General features: G+C 37.4%; 3 protein-coding genes and 1 long non-coding RNA gene across 5 annotated transcripts; all 4 read right to left on the bottom strand.

Moving 5' to 3' along the window:
* Nucleotides 1–619: 619 nt before the first annotated feature.
* On the bottom strand, nucleotides 620–3,500 carry LOC126596664 (protein TIFY 6B-like). Of its 2 annotated transcripts, XM_050263333.1 has the most exons (7): nucleotides 3,126–3,499; nucleotides 2,360–2,544; nucleotides 1,897–2,192; nucleotides 1,719–1,809; nucleotides 1,261–1,588; nucleotides 1,127–1,184; nucleotides 620–992 (listed from the first exon to the last, which is right to left on the bottom strand). In XM_050263333.1, exons 1-7 carry the CDS (start codon nucleotides 3,211–3,213, stop codon nucleotides 890–892), a joined length of 1,149 nt encoding a protein of 382 aa, XP_050119290.1. In that variant the 5' UTR covers nucleotides 3,214–3,499; the 3' UTR covers nucleotides 620–889. The 2 variants fall into 2 exon arrangements, with proteins under 2 accessions (XP_050119290.1, XP_050119288.1); XM_050263331.1 differs by having other exon boundaries at nucleotides 1,127–1,588; nucleotides 3,126–3,500.
* A 5,503-nt stretch (nucleotides 3,501–9,003) lies between these two features.
* On the bottom strand, nucleotides 9,004–12,627 carry LOC126596663 (plant UBX domain-containing protein 2-like). The gene is made up of 3 exons (XM_050263330.1): nucleotides 11,417–12,627; nucleotides 10,229–10,507; nucleotides 9,004–9,712 (listed from the first exon to the last, which is right to left on the bottom strand). The coding sequence occupies exons 1-3, from the start codon at nucleotides 12,350–12,352 to the stop codon at nucleotides 9,455–9,457; spliced, it is 1,473 nt and encodes a 490-aa protein (XP_050119287.1). The 5' UTR covers nucleotides 12,353–12,627; the 3' UTR covers nucleotides 9,004–9,454.
* A 926-nt stretch (nucleotides 12,628–13,553) lies between these two features.
* Nucleotides 13,554–14,286, bottom strand: LOC126596676 (uncharacterized). Its single transcript, XR_007614015.1, has 2 exons — nucleotides 14,183–14,286; nucleotides 13,554–14,103 (listed from the first exon to the last, which is right to left on the bottom strand). It is a non-coding gene; the product is annotated as an uncharacterized LOC126596676 (long non-coding RNA).
* A 967-nt stretch (nucleotides 14,287–15,253) lies between these two features.
* Nucleotides 15,254–15,992, bottom strand: LOC126596673 (uncharacterized). Its single transcript, XM_050263343.1, has one exon. It carries the CDS (start codon nucleotides 15,896–15,898, stop codon nucleotides 15,506–15,508), a length of 393 nt encoding a protein of 130 aa, XP_050119300.1. The 5' UTR covers nucleotides 15,899–15,992; the 3' UTR covers nucleotides 15,254–15,505.
* Between the last annotated feature and the right edge of the window lie 3,713 nt (nucleotides 15,993–19,705).

Raw genomic sequence — 19,705 nt, 5'->3', positions numbered from 1 at the left:
GCTTCCAGTAATTTCCAATTAACAACTGTAATTATCATACTTGCAGCAATTGTAAATAAAATTATTTTCCGGTGGGTCATCGGAAAAGAATTGTCATGATCATTTTATGAATTCTTCCAAACGTGGAGGTGTGTTAAATTGGTGAACAGCAAAGAAAGCGACTCCGGACAGACCCCGACACGTCACGTCGCTACAAAAGCAACAATTGATTGGCTTCAACCCAACGGGAATGCTTTGCCGATATTGCAAGTTATTTTGTGGACCCACCCACCCATGTCCACCAATTATTGTCCCAAATGTCTCTCTGTGTCTCAACTATAAACACCATCGTTCTAAACGTGAAGGATAGATTGAGATTCTCTCCGAATCACTATAGCGTTGGATTCTTTAATTTTGACCATAACACAAATTGTGCGGCCAGAGTCATTTCTGTTTCTCTTTTCGGTAAGAATTCCCATATTCCACAACCACAGGGGACATGATCCATGTTAACGGCCAAGATTAAAGGATCTCGACGGATTTTCAAAGAGATCCGAAAAGGATGTCAATACGTGAAGAATGTTACCAAAGCTGAATACACCGCTATATGATAACATCCTGCATCAATAATAAAGCAACATGCAGATAAAAATTTGTATATAAAATGTAATATTATTACACAAAGTTGTCCGTTCAACATTATACAGTCGGATTCGGGTAAAAGGATCCGACTAGCATTCAAAATAATAAGGGGCCAAAACCCTACAACAACACTTTTGAGACTGAACTTAACTTCTAAAACAGCCGGGATAACTGTTATTTTCTACCAACAATGACAATGTGCTTCACATATTTCGCTTATACTACACAAATTTTGAAATAATTATCCCTTCTGCTTTAGCACCGAACATCATCGTTGTTCTCCTTGTTGGCCAAAACTCACTCCGCCGGATTCTGGAGTGCCGTGTTCTGGTGATTTCTTGTCGAAGTTGTATGGTGCTGCACTCATCACCCTGCACAGACGAAGACAGAACTCGGGATGTCATTAGCTGTCCAATTCCGATCAGATATTATTCACTTCTATTTTGAGGTAAGAAGAGCAATTCATAAGTCTCAAAAAATTATAGTTGGAATGAACAAAAAGTACCTTTCCTTGCGCTTCTCCAAAAACCGAACCAATGATGCTTTGCGAGCCTGTGGAACAGCTGCACAGGAAAGCAGATGCCAGTTTAGATTGCAAACATTGTCCAATTAAGAAAAGAAAAAGGCAAATGTTGATACCAGAAGGAATCATAGAAGTTGCGGCAACAGATCCAGCTGCATTTGCTGTTTTTGGAGCCTCCATTTTGTTAACAGGACTGGTTGGACGTCTGGAAGTTCTAGCTGCCATTAGTTCATCAGTGCTTGTGGACCCACTTGCTGACTGGGCGCCAGTATGTGAAGAGACAGATAAGGGGCTAGAAAGAGCAGGTGGATGTATATTTGTAGCCTGATTCACAGGAACACCGTCTTCCGCTGCCAACTTCGCACTAGGCACTTGAGATTTGGGTTGTGCAGCATTAGAGGAGTTAGAACAACTGTTTCCGGCCAAAAGCATCATTGCCTGAGCCTGAAAAGATGTCCCAAAACAATTTTAGAGCTCACATGACCCAATAGAAGGTTAACAGGAAAAACCCGTGTTTTCATGTGTGCGCTGGCAACATTTCTGTGTGTTTGACCTAGAGGGTGAGGGAGGGTACCTTCTCAGGGGAGATATCATCATAGACATTCACAGTACCAGCATAAAAGATTGTCAATTGCGAAGGAGACCCAGAGTTCTTAACATTGTTCCTACAAAGAATGTTTTAACAAACCTCAGAATACAATTGTTATTATGAAATGGTCGACCAAGGACTCAAGCATAATATTAAAAATTACCATGGTTCAGTGATCCCAGCAATGGAACCACCTGCAAAGGGAAGAGCTGAAAGTGGAGCCGTAACAGGAATTCCTCCAAATATTTGGTGCTTCATGGTGGTGGTGGAAAAATTCTGACCAGTAGTAGCAAAGTGATTCTTCAAGTAAGGGTCGCTCATTGGAACAGAAATCCCTTGACTGGTAACTGAAATCATCTTCGCATCATGAGGACGGTGCACAGGATGCACATCGTGTTGCGTATGATAAGCTGTCAGGGAAAATTGAGTCCCACCTTGCCTCTCGTGATTGAAGTAATTCTAGATAATAAAAAACACAAACCAATCAGGGAAAGGGCAACAACAATATCAGAAGACAATTTAATCCTACACATTAACCAAATAATGAATAAAATCGAAATAGACCAAATATGCAAAAGCCAAGAGAACGGCATCCTAATTAACCAACAACGGGGGACAGCATATACCTGCGCTTCATATGTAGTTTGTTTTTGACAAGCGCCAAATGCATCCGCGGAGACGGAAAACAAGAATGAATCAGGTACCATCTTTTTAGTCCTATCATCTTGAGCAGCTTTGAAGGACATAAAATGAGGAATTGCAGAGACCTTGTTTTGAAACGACGAATGTGCACCTCCACCTCTTCCAAACCCTAAACATCACAAACAGATAAACAAATTGTTCAAAAGTTCAAGTTACAAGAGCTTCCTACGTATAAGCTTGAATAGATTTCGGTCTTCATTTATCGGCATTCAAAGTTTCCTGCTATGCAAACACCCCACCATGAACAAACCACCCACCATGAACAAACCAATACCAGAAGAAACTGACAGGATGTGATAAATTACCACTGCACCTCAGCTGGGAAATTTTTGACTACTATAAACAATCACATCTTAAAGATAAAATTGTTCACATGTTTTTTTTTAATCGAGCAATATTCTAATTAATCTAATCTAAACTACGGGGAGACGGATTCACATGCAGGTTAAGTAAACTAAATTCATATATAGACAAACCATAATAAACAAGCATTATGTACTTTCCACTAAACCATTTAATCAATTCTAACAACTTAATCAACCAGCCATGTAAACTTAAAAATTGCTCAATTCCAATTGAATTAGAAAATAACACATAATTCATATACCAAAAGCTCAAAAATTCCAAATTTATAAAATTGAAAAGCTGAAAACTTTCTGTGACTAAAAGAACAAACGGAAAATCACGGACCTGGGTCTTTGCCGCCATCGTTCTTGGTCTCCTCCTTCACCACAACCACCGGCTCCTTTGAGTTCAAGCCCAAGAAATCTCTCTCCATCTCAGCCCCACCACAATCACTAAAAAAAAGCACACAAAAAAGTCCACCTGACAAAGAAAAAAAAAGACCAACCAACAAATCCTTCAACCAAAATCCCGAGCTATCTGAGACTGAGAGAGAATAAGGCAAAAACTTCCGCCTTCAGCAAACAAAAACATAAAAATATTACGGAGTCCCGGGTCTACAGAGAGAAGGAAGAGAGAGAGAGAGTGGGAGTTGCTTTGACAAGGAAGGAAGAGTTGTAAGTGATCTCGACCGTTTAAATTTTAAAAGTTTGATGATATGGGAATAGGATGACTTTACTTTATATAGAAGCCGGTGCATGTTGAGATTAAGGTTTACAGTTATAGTCCAGTTAAGGTGACCGGCTGGGCGGGTAATGGAACCACGTGCGGGAAGCTTTCGAGAGAAGTGGGACCCCAGATTGGTTCCCACGTGCGAGTGAGTTGTAGCGCAAATGTGCACCCCATAAAGTAGACACGTGATTAGATAGATAATTGATTGGATAACCTCGTGAATAATAGATAGACATAGGACTTGTTTGGTAGTGCTTTGGAAAAAAAAATTGTTTTTGTTGTATTGTGAGAATAAACTTATTTTTGCCGTTTCACGTTTTCAACCTTTTTTCACCCAAAACTGTGAAAAAAAACTGTTTTTAAGTGTTTACCAAACATTTTTGAACTCAGCTTTTTTTATACCCACTTTTTATAAAAGCACAACAGTATCAAACCAGTACATAATCCCCCCTCCCCCACATGAATTGGGAAAACGATTTAGAGCTTATTTGAATGTATTTTTTAAATAACTGAAAACGTTTTTTGTGAAAATATTTTTAGAAACAATCTTTAGTAAAAATACTAATAAATCATGGAAAAATACTTGAAGTGCTTTTGGAATTTATAAACATTTTATCTAAAAGAGCTTTCAATAATTTTAAAAGCACATTCAAATGAGCCATTATTTCCTCGTATCAAGCCGATTAATCATCGGGATCCTTAAGAATTTGTAAAGCTTATTGTAAGAGAAATGCAACGGAGATTTTCGAACTATCCATGCATTCCCCGCCATTTTATACTTTTCACACAATATCTTATAATGTTATTACGAAAATTGTGTCAGAAATATGATGTGACAGAGAGTCCATGAACAGTTCTACATATGAAAGAGTATGCTTAACATTTCTCTAAATGTAATTCATAATGTATGTTACTATTGTGCTGAGTTTGAAATTATAATTTATTTCTTATTTTTTATTGATATATTATTGTACCACAATGGAATTAAGGAATAATTAATGATAAAAGATCTCGTATCGTGAGTAATTAGTATGCTATCATATGGATCATATTCAATTCCAATTTCACATGTCACGGTGTTTTTGAAATTATGGAAAGTATATCAGGTTGAGAAAAACCTAAATAAGATATTCAACCACGTCATTCGTAGAATAGAGCTTGCTGGCAGCACTTTAACGTCGACAAAAATTTAAGTTTAGTACAGGCTAGGTAGAGGAGTTGTTGATCCCGACACTCTTACTCTTCAATATTTCTACAACTAGCAAATTTAAATTCTCAGTCGCTTTGTTTTAATTTTCCACCAGCAGAGAAAAGGAAAGGAAGTTTTCAGTCTCTTTCAAACCGTGACTGTGAGCTGGGCCGTGTCCCCCACTCATAGAAATTGTGAGCTCCACCACAAGATGAAGAACCCCTATGTGTTGCACAAGAAAAACGTTCTAGTGTCCTTTTCTTCCCAATGATATTTTGAGGTTTACGTTGTAGATCTGTAATTTGAACGTCTACGCACATGATATACATATTATATCTAACCATTCTTTGTTTTTAAGTGCATTCGATATTTTAATGTAACAAACAACTCAATTAACCCATATAGTTTGGATGGAAAAAAAAAAACCCTCTTATATGGAACATACTTGTAGATTAAATGATTGAAAATGTTTTTATAAAAAAAAAATTGGAGTCCAAAAGCACTTCAAATGCTCATGCAAATGCTTTTACAGGATTAATTGGTGCTTCTTGCAGTTTTTTTTTATTATTATTAACTTGCATTTTTAATAAGTATTTGTTCTAAAAATATTTTCTCTAAATGAGTTTCAATCATTTAAAATAACTTCCCAAACGAGCTCTTAGTAAATGCAACATTCTTTTCATTCCTTAAACCTTGTTAAAATCTGCACATCGCCCCTTGTTCCAGCTGAACTTGACAAAAAAAAAAACAAATTAATGTTTTACCAAAAAAAATTATTTGTTAAAGAGGTTCATGAGGCTTTTTTAGGTTGTGTTGTAAATGCATTGGCTAAATCTATTGATGGTGGGGGTGAAATTTCATCTTCTAAATCTCGATTAAATGAGCCTATCGGTCCTAGTTTTATTTCGAGACGTCCCACATACGAGCCTCTTCAAACATGACTTATTGCTCTCTCTTCAATGTGGAATTCATGCTAACACTCAATCTCAAACTGGTTAAGAGAGGTTTCAAATTTGACTCGCACAATGTAAATACGACACATACATATATAGTGGAAGAACAATACTTGACTACTCAAATAATGAGTATTCATAGTCAAAACTATTCATTACCGATTCATAGAACTTTATATTTATAATCGGAACCATTCATATTGTAAATACTCTTTAAAGATCGCCTCTGCAAAAAAAAAAATCAAATAAAACTAAGGTCGTTTAATCATCAAATTGTATAAAAATAGATGAACGGAATTGGTAAAAGCATTGCATATCGTCTATGTATTTACTACAATAAATTGACTAAATGATCTTATTTTTAATTCATTTTTTGAAGAGAGGAATTTTACAAGTGATTCATAATATGAACGATTTTGATCATAAGCACAAAGCTCTATAATTCGAACATGAAAAATTCTTGAATATGAATTTTTACTCATTCTTGAATAACCAAGTATTATTCAATTATGAATTTTACTATTCATATATCACAATAACTATCATATCTAGTTCCTTCCAAGCCAAGATTCATTCCGTTTAAAGCCACACTGATCCTAGTAAAACGGTATTGGTTGGTGTCGTTTCTATATGTATAGTATACATACAATATGCCACCTGTTTTGGTTTGTTTACTTCGATCATGGTGCATATTGGCATGGGGACCAAATAGTTGAGCAATCATTTGTCAAACGATCGAAATAACACAACCGATGTTATACGTGACATGCGACAGCCGACGGTCACATTTATATAGTTTCTGTGGTGTATTTTAATGGTGGTTGAAACTTGGTGTTTCACACTACAGTAAAATGAGGACAATTAAGCTAAGCAACAAGCAAATACTCCATCTTAAATGAACACAAAACATATAATTTCGAGGATAAAAACATGCAAATGCATATCATCAACATTCCAATATTGACTACCCACTTAAATAATTTGCAGCCTTTATCGTTTTCCTCTAAAATATCTCTACTCTTTCATTCTCTTTTAGGAGTTTTAACGTATACAAAGATTATAACTTGAGACATCTTTCATGAACAATGATTTATAATGATAGGGTAAAAAAATATTGTGTTTCTCGAATGACAGTTTAGCTAATTTTCTTGCAAGTAGACATAATAACGGAGCTAGCTTGGGGCCAATGGCTGTTCATGACTCCAACAACTTCTTAACACTACGTAAATTCGTATATAAATTTATCTTTAACCTCAACTAAGGAGAGAGTGAACAACGTTAAATTACAACCTATTGTTGCTTCTTCTCTCTTCAATTGTCTTTGACCCTAACTAAGGAGAGAGTGAACAACGTTGAATTACAACTTATTCCTACTTCTTCCTTCTTCAACATTCTTCTTCTTTCCCATGTCTTCCTTCTTCTTTTTCTTGTGCGCAACATATGCTTGACGTAAAGCTTCACTATATAAGTCTTGGCAGGTAGTGAGGCAGGTCTTGAAAATGATCTAGCCTGGGCACACCTTGACAAATGCAAATACTAGAAGAACACATCAACTATTGATAGATGTCATCATAAGCTTTCAGCGAATATTCGTAAATTTAATAAGTAGCCACTAGAGGCTCAACACAACGGGTGCAATAAAAAAAATTTTGATCGAAATTGTAATTCAAATATAATAAAATCCTAACTCGGGCCACTGAGTAGACATTTCAACATTTCTTTCTGATGACAATTTGATACGTGTGCGAAGATTTTGTGCGTGTGTGTGTGTTTTTTAATGCTTTATTTTTGTGAATAATATTATTTAATGAGACACACATGCTGCAGTTGAGCTCTCTATTTTTAATTCACAAATATGCATGGCCACCGATTATCATCTTTGAATGAACAAAACCATGTGCTAAGGCTGCCTTCAAAATTTAAAATATGTCATAATTTAATCCCTTCATCTCCCCTTTTTTTAGCTTCTCCAGCATATACTGCAAAGTTGACCACGCACAGGCACTTGATTCTAAATTTCCATGGGCCTGCCACAACAGGAACAGGAAGCATGCATATATATATATACATATGTATATATGTATAGATATATATGTGTGTGTGTATTACATTTGGCCGATTCATAGTTTAATCATCACCACATTTCAAATGTACAATTTGGCACGCCACATGAATTAAAAAATCTACACATTTTAACTTCTGCAATTTAAAAATTCATTATTTTGGAAACAAAAATCTATGTAAGTATTTTATTCGGTTGTGACCGTGACCTTTTGGTTTTTATATCCACAACTAGAATAATTAAATATTCCCTTTTAAAGCTCATCTCTTTTAATTTTGTGTCAAATTTTGAGAGACTCGGATTACTAAACTACACTAATTACATTGATATTATTCAAGAACTTGTATGTATAAATTTCTTATCACAAAAGGTTGATATAAATACGAATAAAACCATATATAAGTCGTACTTGATTTTATCGCTTTTCAGAAATGAAATTTTGGTATTCAACTCATTAAACAATGCTTAAGTTGTCATTAATTTACAATCTATTAAAATTAGAATAGTGCTATTCACACAACTAATTTTATTTCTCACACATCTTTATGAACTTTTGACCATTAGTCTTCTAAATTCATTATACCCTACGACCAAAAATCGAAAGAACGTGTTAAAAGGTAAAGAATGAGTATGTGAGGCAGAGAAAATCTTGGCACAGCAGCAGCAGGTCTGCTCCAAACTGAATGCAACACAGTGCGAAAGAAGGACAAGATTGAGGGGAATGTTACTCTCCTTTTAGCAATTGCCATTTAAAGTAAAGGAGAACAAAACTTTTCTTTCTCTTCTCAGCTAAATAATTTACAAGAGTTTGGACGCCCCCGTTGAATTGTCTGATACACTGGCGGATAGCCAAAAATGCTTCCAAAAAAAAAATTAATAATTTACAAGAGCTTTAATTTTGGCTGTGATGCGTCATTCAGTTTTTTTTTTTTTTTTTTTTTTTTTTTTTGTATTTATAGTTAGATGTTTTAAATTTAAATTTTGTAAATAACGAGTTCAATAATAATTTATTTCACTGCCTCATGAGGTTGAGTTTTGGAAGGTTGTGGAGGCCGAATCATGGCCATTTCTCTCCACAGCTTGCAAAGGCACCTTTCAAACTAACTACTAACTTATCTTGCAGCACACAAAGCAGCAAGAATGTGCCACCTTCTCGTAAAGCTGTGCGAGGGATCGGACCTAGAAATTCAGGGCCCTCCCATCCATTTCCTTGATCGCAATTTGTTATAAAGAAACCAGGCTTATTAACTTAACCAGATTCGAACGTAAATGAAACTCTTAAGTAGAAAATAGTTGAAAATGACTTAAATATATGAAGAAAAGTACGTTAAACTACAGATCTACTACATATAAATATAAACAAACGAAACTTGGGCAAGGTACAACTACTTGCAGCCACTTCTCTTTTGAGCTTACAAAGATTTATATGTGGTGTGGGATGAAAAGTAAATAGGTTTTACATGAGGAAATTGATACTACAATACTAAGGGAAGGTAGCAGAGCTAACATCATTCTCCCAGCAGCCGACCCCAAAGAGGCAGGCAGCAGCAGAATTACAAAGATAAAATTCATTGGGATTTCGGCAAGGGAAATCAACATCACAAAAAAATACACGCTTCATCTCATGCGTGGTCTATTGTGTATGTAAGGCGAAAAAATGGACATCCAAAGGATTATTTGGCTCAACAATTACAACATGAATGGGAGAAGCAAATGCAGCAAGATACCGACGGCTAAAAGCTTATACAGGAGCAACAGCTGAACCGCTCGTAAGTGGTTCACTTATTTCGAGGAGTTCGTTACACAGCCCTGTGAAAACAACCGAATCTGTTTCGATGGGCTTGAACTTGACAAGAGCCGAGGGCATCAAATCCTCATCAGCTAGTGTTGCAGCTTTCTCTCCTGCTGCTGGAAAATGAGGGATCACCCGCCGTTTGATAGCTACAGGATTTAACAGCTCGAATTCCAAACTAGGCTCCTTCAATGCTGAGCTCACATACTGGTTCATCAAGACCAAAAAAAAAGAAAATTAAAAAACGTTGAACTCTTAACTTGAAACAAATGCACAAGGAACAAATGCACAAGGAACAAATACACTCGAACACAAATTGTGTATATGTATCACGGTTTAGATTCGTTTTCATTTCCCTCATTTGGGCTGGCTACATAATAATTTTCCAAGCAAAACTTGTTTTAGACATCAAAGGCTACATCTTTATTCAAACTTAAAAAACGAAACATACTATGCAGGATGATACACGAAATACTAAAAAGTTGGAGAAAATGCAGATTTCTATAGTTGTTTGCTTGGAAAATTAGTATGAGAGCTGAAAAATGAAGCAGAAACTTGTTCCAACATATCTATACATATTACATATACGTGCACACTCCTTAGTGAATATTTATCACACCCTGTTATACCACATGAAACTGGCTAAACTAGACTCTAGAATGGCTAAACTAGACTCTAGAATGACAATTGATTAAAGGATTAGGAGGATGGTAAAAGACTAACCTCGTATAATGAGCTAGTTGGCTCCAAAGGAGAAAAAACGCCCTGGAGCACCACTCCATCGGGAAACTGGATCCGGATAACAGTTTTTCTGTATCTCCTTTTAGCAGCTTTCGCCTGCTTTTCCCTGAACGACTTTGGGATCAACATCTGTGAATATTCAATCTTTTTCTTTCTCATTTCAGCTTCTCTTTTCAGCTCCGTAGCTGTGAGGTTGTAGAAAGATGCTGGTACTTCAATTCTTGCTGCCATACTTTCAGAGACCGAAAAGAAGACCCTCGTCTGCACAAGAAACAAATTTCAGTAAACCACAAGTAGTTAATTGAAAGAAAATGAATGAGACATAAATCTGAAACAGGAAGCACTATTTACAAAACGAAGGAATCCCACAATAACAAATACAGGTATGTGTTTAACTTTAATAGTACCAAAAAAACAAACAATGGTAAACAAAATGAAGGAAGCACTCAGATTATTAGATAGAATACACTTAAAATAAGCACTGATCTGTAACCAGCTTGATCATTTCAATGGTTGCCAGAAATCCAGAACATTTTATCTGATTTCCAACTACTTAAACGTCAAGATGAACCTTAATATTGCAAATTTTCTCTATAATTCACATCATTTTCACTGGAATTTTGGGCTGCAGTGCTTTTACCATCATTTAACTGGATTCTACTAATAAACTTTTGGTTTAAAATTTAACATACAATGCAACATCGAATTCTTCAAGAGTGTGTACCTGATTTTCTTGTGAATAAATGGAATGGGACAAACTATATTATCATACGATAAGAAGTCACTTCTTTATATTCTGCCTAACAGCCTACTTTGAAACCAGCCTAGTTGACCAATATCAATGCCCATTTAAAGAGTTCGTTGAAAACCAATGCAAGTCTCAAGACGAGCAATTAACTCAGGGATCCCATGTCAATTTAGAAGTAGCTACCGAAGGTTTTGGTCACTTTCGAGTTATAGTATTGCTTTCCAATCATCGACACTGAAATTCTATAATCCTATCATAACATACATTTATAACTTTCGGGAAGGATATTCCAAGATATAATAAGTTAATGATCAATGATTATTAGCATGCTAAGACTGCCATAAAAGATGAAACAAGAATGAACAAGCAACCAACGACAGACTGACACTTAATACGCTAAACAGCATAAAGAGTTAACATACCTGCCGGTCGACCTTCTTTGGTTCAACTGGTTCATCCACGTTCAGTGAAGCAATGGATGGCAAAATGTCTACTTCTTGTACCTTCGGCGGTTCCAGTAATGCTATTGCCTTTTTCATTAAACTAATTTGTTCCTCCTTAGGAACCCCCATCAATGCCCACATCTCCCCATCCTCCTCTTTCAATTCAAACCCCACAAACTCCAGCAACTCAATGCCTCCCACAACCTCACCAATGGCCTCCCGTATCTTCGGATTGCTCATCCGAATCTTTCTAAACTTCACGTTCTCCGGTTCCTTAACTATATTCCTCAACAGCCTAAGAACAACCTCAACCGACCCTGCAGCTGGATTTCCCGAAGCAAAGGTACCAATGCCAGCTTCCAAATCACTCCTCGACGAGTCAGACCCGTTATCCGGCGACCCCGAAACGCCAACACCCTCTACACTTTTGTGTTCCACAGGAGCATTAACACAGCTGTCTACATGTACGGATACCCCGTCTTCCGACCTAAACGATTGCCCGCAAATCGGACATTCGAATACATTTAGCGTAAACCCGTTTTGGGATCTCTTCCCCGGCGTGATCAGAGAGTCAAACGGATCAAACCCAGAATCCGTTTTCCGATCAGGCTTCGAATTGCCCGACGGCTCCGCCTTGCTCTGGTCAGGAATTTGCGTTTTCTTCTGATCAAGAATATGCGCTTTCTGAGGCGAAGGCCTGGGATTTGGGGAGGCGACCGAAGAATTCGAATTCGAATTGGGAAGGGGTTTGGGATTGGATTGGGGAGTCTGCTTAGGGCGAGTGAGGACCGAATCGGCGGTGCCGGAGGAAGAAGACGATCCCAAGACTCGGCCTTGGCCCTTGAATTTAGCGGAGGAGGAAGACGAGAAGGTGGTCTTCATGAAGCCCTTGAACTTGTCTTTCATGTCGTCCATGTCGGTTAATGAAAGAAGAAGAGGAGCTCAATCAAGTCAACGATTGATGCGAAGCGGAATCGGGAGAGGAAATTAGGGTTAGAAAGGGGGATTCTTGATCAAGAGAATGGGGAGTGGATTAAGGAAAAGCGTGGCGGTTTGGATTGGATTGGACTGGAACTGGTTGACTTTCGCTCGCTTGGCCGGGGTTCGTTGGATAATTTTCCCCGCCAAAGGATAGCTTTCCCCGCCAAATGGCCTTGCGACCTTGTTGACAGGAGGGTTTCTTTCCCTGTCAATTTATTTAATACTTCTTTCTTTTATGGAATTTATTTATAGAGTAAACTATCGATTTGCCCCTGAACTGTCACCCAACTTTCGATTTCCTTCCTGAACTTTTTAATTGGAAAATTAAGGACTTAAACTAATTTTTTTCGCTGATTTGCCCCCTGCTGTTAAATTTTCATTCATTCCATCCAAATTTCTGTTAAATGGAAGCATGTGCACAACATGTGTGGGTAGTTCGGTCGCTTCATTCTTTAAAATAATTGAAAACCTTAGATTTCTATAATATAAACCTATGCAAATATGTGTGATTCTATAGCTTTTGTGTCTGAATGTCTAGTGAAGTAACGCTTTTGTCCACAAGTTAGAGTTATGTGGTTTGCACATGATAAGAGTTAACGTTAATTTGGATGAAATCTATGAAAAACTAACGGTAGGGGGGGAATCGGCCAAAAAAATTAGTTTAAGTCCTTAATTTTCCAATTAAAAAGTTCAAGGGGAAAATCGAAAGTTGGGTGATAGTTCAGGGGGCAAATCGGCAGTTTACTCTTTATTTATACTTCTGTTTTATATTTGAGTTAAGTCTTCTTCACCGCAAATACTCTATTATATATTTTAGTTAGTCTCCTTCACCGAAAATACTCCCAACAGGATTATCTCCGGATTCTTTGATGAGGATTCTAAGGATCCGTAAATCGTATCATTCATCATATATCGTGCAATCAGTTTTTATCAAGTACTATTTGTGCTTAATTTTAAATAAAAATGTTTAAAATAATTATTAACCGCACGATATATGATGATCAGACAAACAGAAAAGATTGACGAATCTCCAATTGTATTTGTAAATTTTTATTTTATTTTTTATGATAGTAGTCTATAATGGCGTATTGACGTGCATATCAACGGCATATGTATGATGGCGTATTGAAATCGATGGCATGTTTAAAATAATTATTAACCGCATGATATATGATGCAACACAAATTTCTTCTCTGTAAACTTGTTCATGTCCAATAAACCACTGCCCCAAATCCAGAAGATAAAAGATTAAATCAATGTAAGCATGAGGTGCAGCCACACTAATTCGAATCGTCACAAAATAACTCGGTGACGTTTTTTTCTTATAGGTTGGGTTCACATAGCATCCCCATACCAGGTCAGAAGCTAAGCTGAGCTTGAGAAGATACTTCTTCCTCCTCTAGACAATTTCTTTCCGTTCAACACCAAAATCGACGGCAACGGCCTTATGCGCATTGTTTGTTCTTCTGGCATTGAACACCTGGAACCGTAGCGTTTTCGTGTAGTAGTGTTCCAAGTGTCCATCTCAGGCCATTCCGGCAATGAATTCCTCTGCTAATGTCAAGGCCAATGGAACATACTTCTTCGGCCAACGTATTTATCCATGCATCTTCCCACAGATTATCACGAGCAATCGTTCAGACAAGCACGACGATAAGCCTGACGTAAATTGGAAAGCAATGATCCTGTTGTGAAAGCTCGTAATGCGTATCTTTGCAATAACTACTCCTGACAGGTAAGCGAATATCCTCCTACTATAGGCACTAATTATAACTTATAACAAGAACAAGGATTAGATTACAAATCCACAATCTTACATAGACTTCCTATGAACTCATGGCCAACTCCGGGCCCTGTTTGCTAAGAACAGAACCCCCCCCCCCCCAACCAACAACCTCCAACCTCCAACCCGATACCTATGAGTAAGAAAGCAACTGAATTCCAATGTTCTTCCGAAAGAAAATGGCTTTCCACTTTTCAGACAAGCAGAAGTCAGTTCTTAGCTTACAAATGGAGAGGGTCATGACCGATACATGCTGTGTGGGGGATAACTCGGTCCGGTAGCTTGCCTCTAAGCTAGGTTTACTAGAACACTACAAATGCAGACAACGGCAATGTGTGATCGACACAACCAACCCCTGTCCTAGACTGGGAACAACCCTTTTCTTTTCTCCTAAGCAGCAGCCAGCTAGATTAGATGGTTGGCTCTTTGCTTAGCAGTAGGCCAAGTTCCAGTTTTGTGGCCACCTAGATCCATACCACTAAGCCTTGTATGGTTACCACACAATTCTAATAGAACATACTATGTGTTCCTTCCGTCAGCAATAAATTAACGAGTGAAGGGAAACTAAGTTGAGGCTAAGAACAAAAGGAAGAGACACAGAGAGAGTGACATAGCCAATCCCCAATAATTAAAAAGGCATAGTAAGTCGTTACACAAGCCTACCGGAAAATTGTAACAGGCTACACGAATCGCGCTTATTGTTATTCTATGGCACCTTAATCTCTAGTCCATCTAGATCAACAATTGAACAGAAAACGGACAGTCCAAGTTTGTTCACGATCGACGCCTAAATGGGGTGTTTACATCCATAATCACTCATTCAACCTCACAAATCTAAATGCATATTAATCTAAAGTTGTAAATAATCAATACCTACATTACAAGTTATCTCCAAGTAATCTAAACCCAGTCTCCAAAAACACAAAGGTCGTATGCACAAGGCTCCCGCTTTACGCAGGGTCTGGGAGAGGTGAATGTCGGCTAGCCTTACCTCCATTTATGGAGAGGCTGCTCCCAAGTCTCCAAAAACACAAACAAACAAAAAATATATGTAGATGAAGAAGATCAAATATTGATATCACATAATCGCAGTAGTAACATTCCCAGAAATTCAGACGGATTAGTAACATCCATGTGCCAGATTAAAACAAAACCCTAATTGCTAATGCCACGATATTATAGCATCACATAACACAGAAATTCCAAAATCCGATATAAACGAAGTGCAATTAACCCAATAATCTCTCCGTCGAAACACAAAATAAAGCTAAAAGCTTGGAAATCGATATGCAAACCGAGTGGAATCAGTCGCGATTCTTCAAGCGCTCCACGCGCTGGTTCAGCTGCTCGATGCGGACGACGAGGTGGGTGACGGTGTAGAGGAGCCAGTAGAAGATCAAGGCGGCGGCGATCAAGAGCGCATTGCGCTGGCTCTTCATGATTGACTTCTGGTGGCGGAGGTGCTCCGAGGGAGTGCAGGAGTCTCCATGGCAGCTCGGGCGAGTCTCGTACTTCCAGTAGATGTCCATGAGCAAGAAGAGGCAGAACGGCACCACCGACAGAAACGGTTTGAGGAGGTTGCGGGTGACGGTGACGAGGCCCTTGCGGAGGCCGTCGAGGCCGGGGATCGTGAGAAGGAGCACCATGATCGCCTCCGCGGCGGCGGCGTAGCCGAGGACAACCCACTCCAATGCCATCGGATCTCTGTGATGCTCGCTTTCCGGTTCTGGTTTTTGGGGAGATTTCAGAAATATGCTTTGCTTCGCGAGTAAGGACTTCTCTCGATTTCCCTCAGCGCCTTAAACTGGACCGACGAAATTGGAAGCTGGAGGAAATCCGACACGTGGCAGCTTGTTGCTTGAAACGGTGGACGTTCGTCATACGGTTGGAAACTATTTGCATTTGGGCCCCAATTTTTGTTTTCTTTACTTTTTGAGTCAATTCGACCCAGCCCAAGTTTATATGGTCAGTTAGGCCCGACCCAAGTTTTGGGTTAGTTGGATACATGGGCCTAGTTTAGCATACCGCATTAGTCATCGGATTAGGCCCTTTATACAAAGAGATTCCCTTTTTTTTTTTAATGGGGATTAGGTGTGGGGTTCACTTCATATCGAATTTCAATTATCCGAACCGTTTATTTTGTTAGTCTCGATTCATAGATCATTTTGGTAAAAATTCAATTCAATCCGAAACTATTTGCCTATTTAATTATTAATATCAAATTTCATTGTTTCTTATATAACAAAGTATTCGTTCATTTCTTTGAACCCAATTAGATGACTTAAATATTTCCGATTTGGCTAATATTTTGTAAGGATGATCTATGAGATACAACTTGAAAAATGGAAGTTTCGGATCGTTAAAATTCAATGTGGTGTGGACCCCACAACTAATCCCTATTTTATAAAAGAAACGAATAGGAATCTCTTCCTTTAAAGACTTCCGTCATCAGATACTGCTATGTAATACGAATCTAGTGTTTGGTGTTGTCTGTATTACATAAGAACCGGACAAATTACAGGCTCACCTGTTTTATACGACTGTTACCCATAAACTTATACACCCCAAAATCTATGTATAATGAGTCGGTCGATAACAAAAACACGCTCGCTGCTTTCTCGATCCCTCTCTTGCGAATCTTCTTCCCTTTGCTTGCGTTTGCCATGGTCTACCCCAACAATCTCTCATCTTCTTCTTCTCTATCTTATTTTATTTAGGGGTGTGATATCCACACACCCGATTTTACTTCTCACACACCTTTTTAATTTTTGGCTGTCGGATCGGCTAAATTGAAAAAGATTAACGGACAAAAATTATCAAGGGGTATGTGAGAAGTGTTAGAAATTATATATTATAATATGAAATATTGTAATATATAATTTTAATAATTGAATGAAAAATAGTGTTAATCAATTTCTTAGAAAGGTTATGTTGTTTAGGTGATTTTCCCTTGATAAGTGATGTATACTTATAGATGAAAAGTTACATCTCTTTAATAAGTAGAAGTTGGATTCTATATAAACACATGAAACCATTGGTATTAGATATAGAAAATTAGAGTTAATTTTTACTCTTGAGAAATAGGGTTTCCCCACTTTGTTTCTCAAATGATTCGTATGTCAAATTCCAAGGCCTGTCTTGAGAGTATGGAATATATAAAGTTCGCTTGAGTCCGAAGATTGAAGTGCTTTGACTTCGGATTATAGATTGTTGAATCCTAGGAGATGGACGCCTACCGAACTACAAGCACAAGAGTAGGGGTGAAATTCTATCTTTAGGACACTGCATTTATGTAAGCCTCAATCTTTAAGTTTGTCAGGTTTTCTAACTTTATCTCTAGTTGTTTATATTAATCTCATATATAATCTAAAGATAGAAATTTCTTTATGCAATAATTAGAAAAATATGGATTTAAGAAATAATTATATTGAGAAAGTAGGAAAGAATGATTTGAATATATGTTATTGAAACTGCCATTTAAAATTTAGACTTTGAAATGGATGCATATTGCTGTGAAGATATTGTTCTTGAATTTCATTAAGAACGAAATGGGCAGTTTGTTAAAGATTGTTTATTTAATGCTTTTGCCATTTAACGTTATTGTTGTTAGTTCAATACTCTAAAAATTAGACATTGAGAATGGCGATCAGTTCTTGTGTATTGTGATTGGTTTTGCCAATTAATTCTAAATCTCGCCAACCATTGTGCCTGTTAAATGGTTTCTCAACGATGTTGTTATGGAGTGATTCCTCTAAGAGAATCAAATTGATATGCAGTATTACGAATCCCATTATTTAACATGGAAGATGGTGGCTTCATGATCCAAACAAATCTTGTCTTGATAGGGAAGATGCAAACCACTGCATATGTTTTAACGAAGCCATATATGGGCTTGGTATATCAGGCTGATGCTTGGTTGGTGCTTAAACTTATCAAACGAAAATTTCTTGAAAAAGGCATTCGGTGCTTTTAACCAACACAATCAGTTATGATAGGTGAGGTTCGTGGTGGGCTGAAACCAGACATGATTTTCTATTTGAATGGATTTATCTGTTCAAATAACAAACAGATGCCAAACAAGATGCGAAGGTCTCCAAGTTTTCTCAAACGATACGAACACAAGGATAAGGAAACGAATTAGTGAACCATTCGGTCACTGGTTACGGATAGAGATGATGTGGTCACTAGTTTGGTTCTTTTCAGCCTATAACCATATCGGTTATAGTGTTAGTGCCGTTTGGGATATAGAAAAGCTGGAGATTCTGGTTACGTGAAAGAAACGGTGATAACGATTTTCATCTTGTGGTTAATTGCTGCAATTAATATGAGATCCGTTTAAAGGTCATGTTCAGTATATGTCTCCCTTATGAGAAGAAAGGCGTCGGTTAAGGCCAAGCGAACGCCAAAGTGGTGTACTGGATTCATACCAATTTATGAAATGGATCTTTTTCCTACAAAGGCGATCAATATTTGATTGGGCACGAGGATGATTAGTAGGTTTTTGTTGAGAAAACCCTTATATTCATAAAGATGTCAGCGAAAGCTCTTGATGAAGAGTGAATACCCAAATAAAATGGGGTTGTTTTAAATTTGTATTGAAACAGTTGGAAAACTCCCGTACAAGATATGAACCCAACTTCCATGGTATCATGGAATATAAGATGAGTGCAAACTACTCATATGTAAGTGTCTATTCATGGAAAGAATGGAATACGTATGAAGAAAATTGAACAATTACTCAGGCATATGTGTGCATATGCAAAATTGGGTCTAGCGTTCAGTCATGATGAGAACCCAGAAAGTGGATGATTTTGGCTTTGAAAAGCAACAAAAATAAAACTGATAAACTGAAGATGAGTTATCTATCAACATCGAAAGATGCTTATTTAATTATGGGGTCAAGGTCCAAGACTTATATTGAACCATGTGGAGGTTAAGTTGCAGAAAGATGCAACTATTTAACAAATGGATGGTTTTGTAATGTGGTGGAATTGAAAATTGAAATCTGCCATGAAATTCAAAGGAAAAGCATGCCATTTGAAGTGTTGCTTTTGATAGTGAAAGGGTATGACCTTTCCAACTAGTCATTGACATATTCAAATGTGTTCATGGGCTGGTATGTAAACTTCTACATACCGACTGGATGTATTATCATATATACAGTGAAAACATATATTATATACAACCAGTTGGTTGCTAATTTCTTGTTATGTTTTCTCATATCAAGGGGTTTATCAGAGAGACTTCATCGGTTGTATTTGTTGGAGCAATAATAGAAAATATGAGAAATAACAATATAACTCCAATGATAATAATCATAAAGAAATTCACAACATCAATTATATATGAGATTAATATAAACAACTAGAGATAAAGTTAGAAAAACTAACAAACTTGGAGATTGAGGCTTGCATAAATGCAATGTCCTAAAGATAGAATTTCGCCCCTACTCTTGTGCTTGTAGTTCGATAGGCGTCCATCTCCCAGGATTCAACAATCTATAA

The sequence above is a fragment of the Malus sylvestris genome, chromosome 13 (assembly GCF_916048215.2).
Source record: "Malus sylvestris chromosome 13, drMalSylv7.2, whole genome shotgun sequence".
NCBI lineage: Eukaryota > Viridiplantae > Streptophyta > Magnoliopsida > Rosales > Rosaceae > Malus > Malus sylvestris.
The sequence above is the reverse complement of the archived record's forward strand: the minus strand, read 5'-3'. Positions and strand labels throughout refer to the sequence as shown.

Excerpts from the sequence above, each read along its gene's own strand:
- LOC126596664 (XM_050263331.1), bottom strand. The coding sequence starts at position 3,213 with ATGGAGAGAGATTTCTTGGGCTTGAACTCAAAGGAGCCGGTGGTTGTG. Across the intron at positions 2,545-3,125 it reads CGATGGCGGCAAAGACCCAG|GGTTTGGAAGAGGTGGAGGT; the intron begins GTCCGTGATTTT and ends TGTGATGTTTAG. Across the intron at positions 2,193-2,359 it reads AAACTACATATGAAGCGCAG|AATTACTTCAATCACGAGAG; the intron begins GTATATGCTGTC and ends TTTATTATCTAG.
- LOC126596663 (XM_050263330.1), bottom strand. The coding sequence starts at position 12,352 with ATGGACGACATGAAAGACAAGTTCAAGGGCTTCATGAAGACCACCTTC. Across the intron at positions 10,508-11,416 it reads CAAAGAAGGTCGACCGGCAG|ACGAGGGTCTTCTTTTCGGT; the intron begins GTATGTTAACTC and ends TTTCTTGTGCAG. Across the intron at positions 9,713-10,228 it reads CAACTAGCTCATTATACGAG|TATGTGAGCTCAGCATTGAA; the intron begins GTTAGTCTTTTA and ends TTGATGAACCAG.
- LOC126596673 (XM_050263343.1), bottom strand. The coding sequence starts at position 15,898 with ATGGCATTGGAGTGGGTTGTCCTCGGCTACGCCGCCGCCGCGGAGGCG.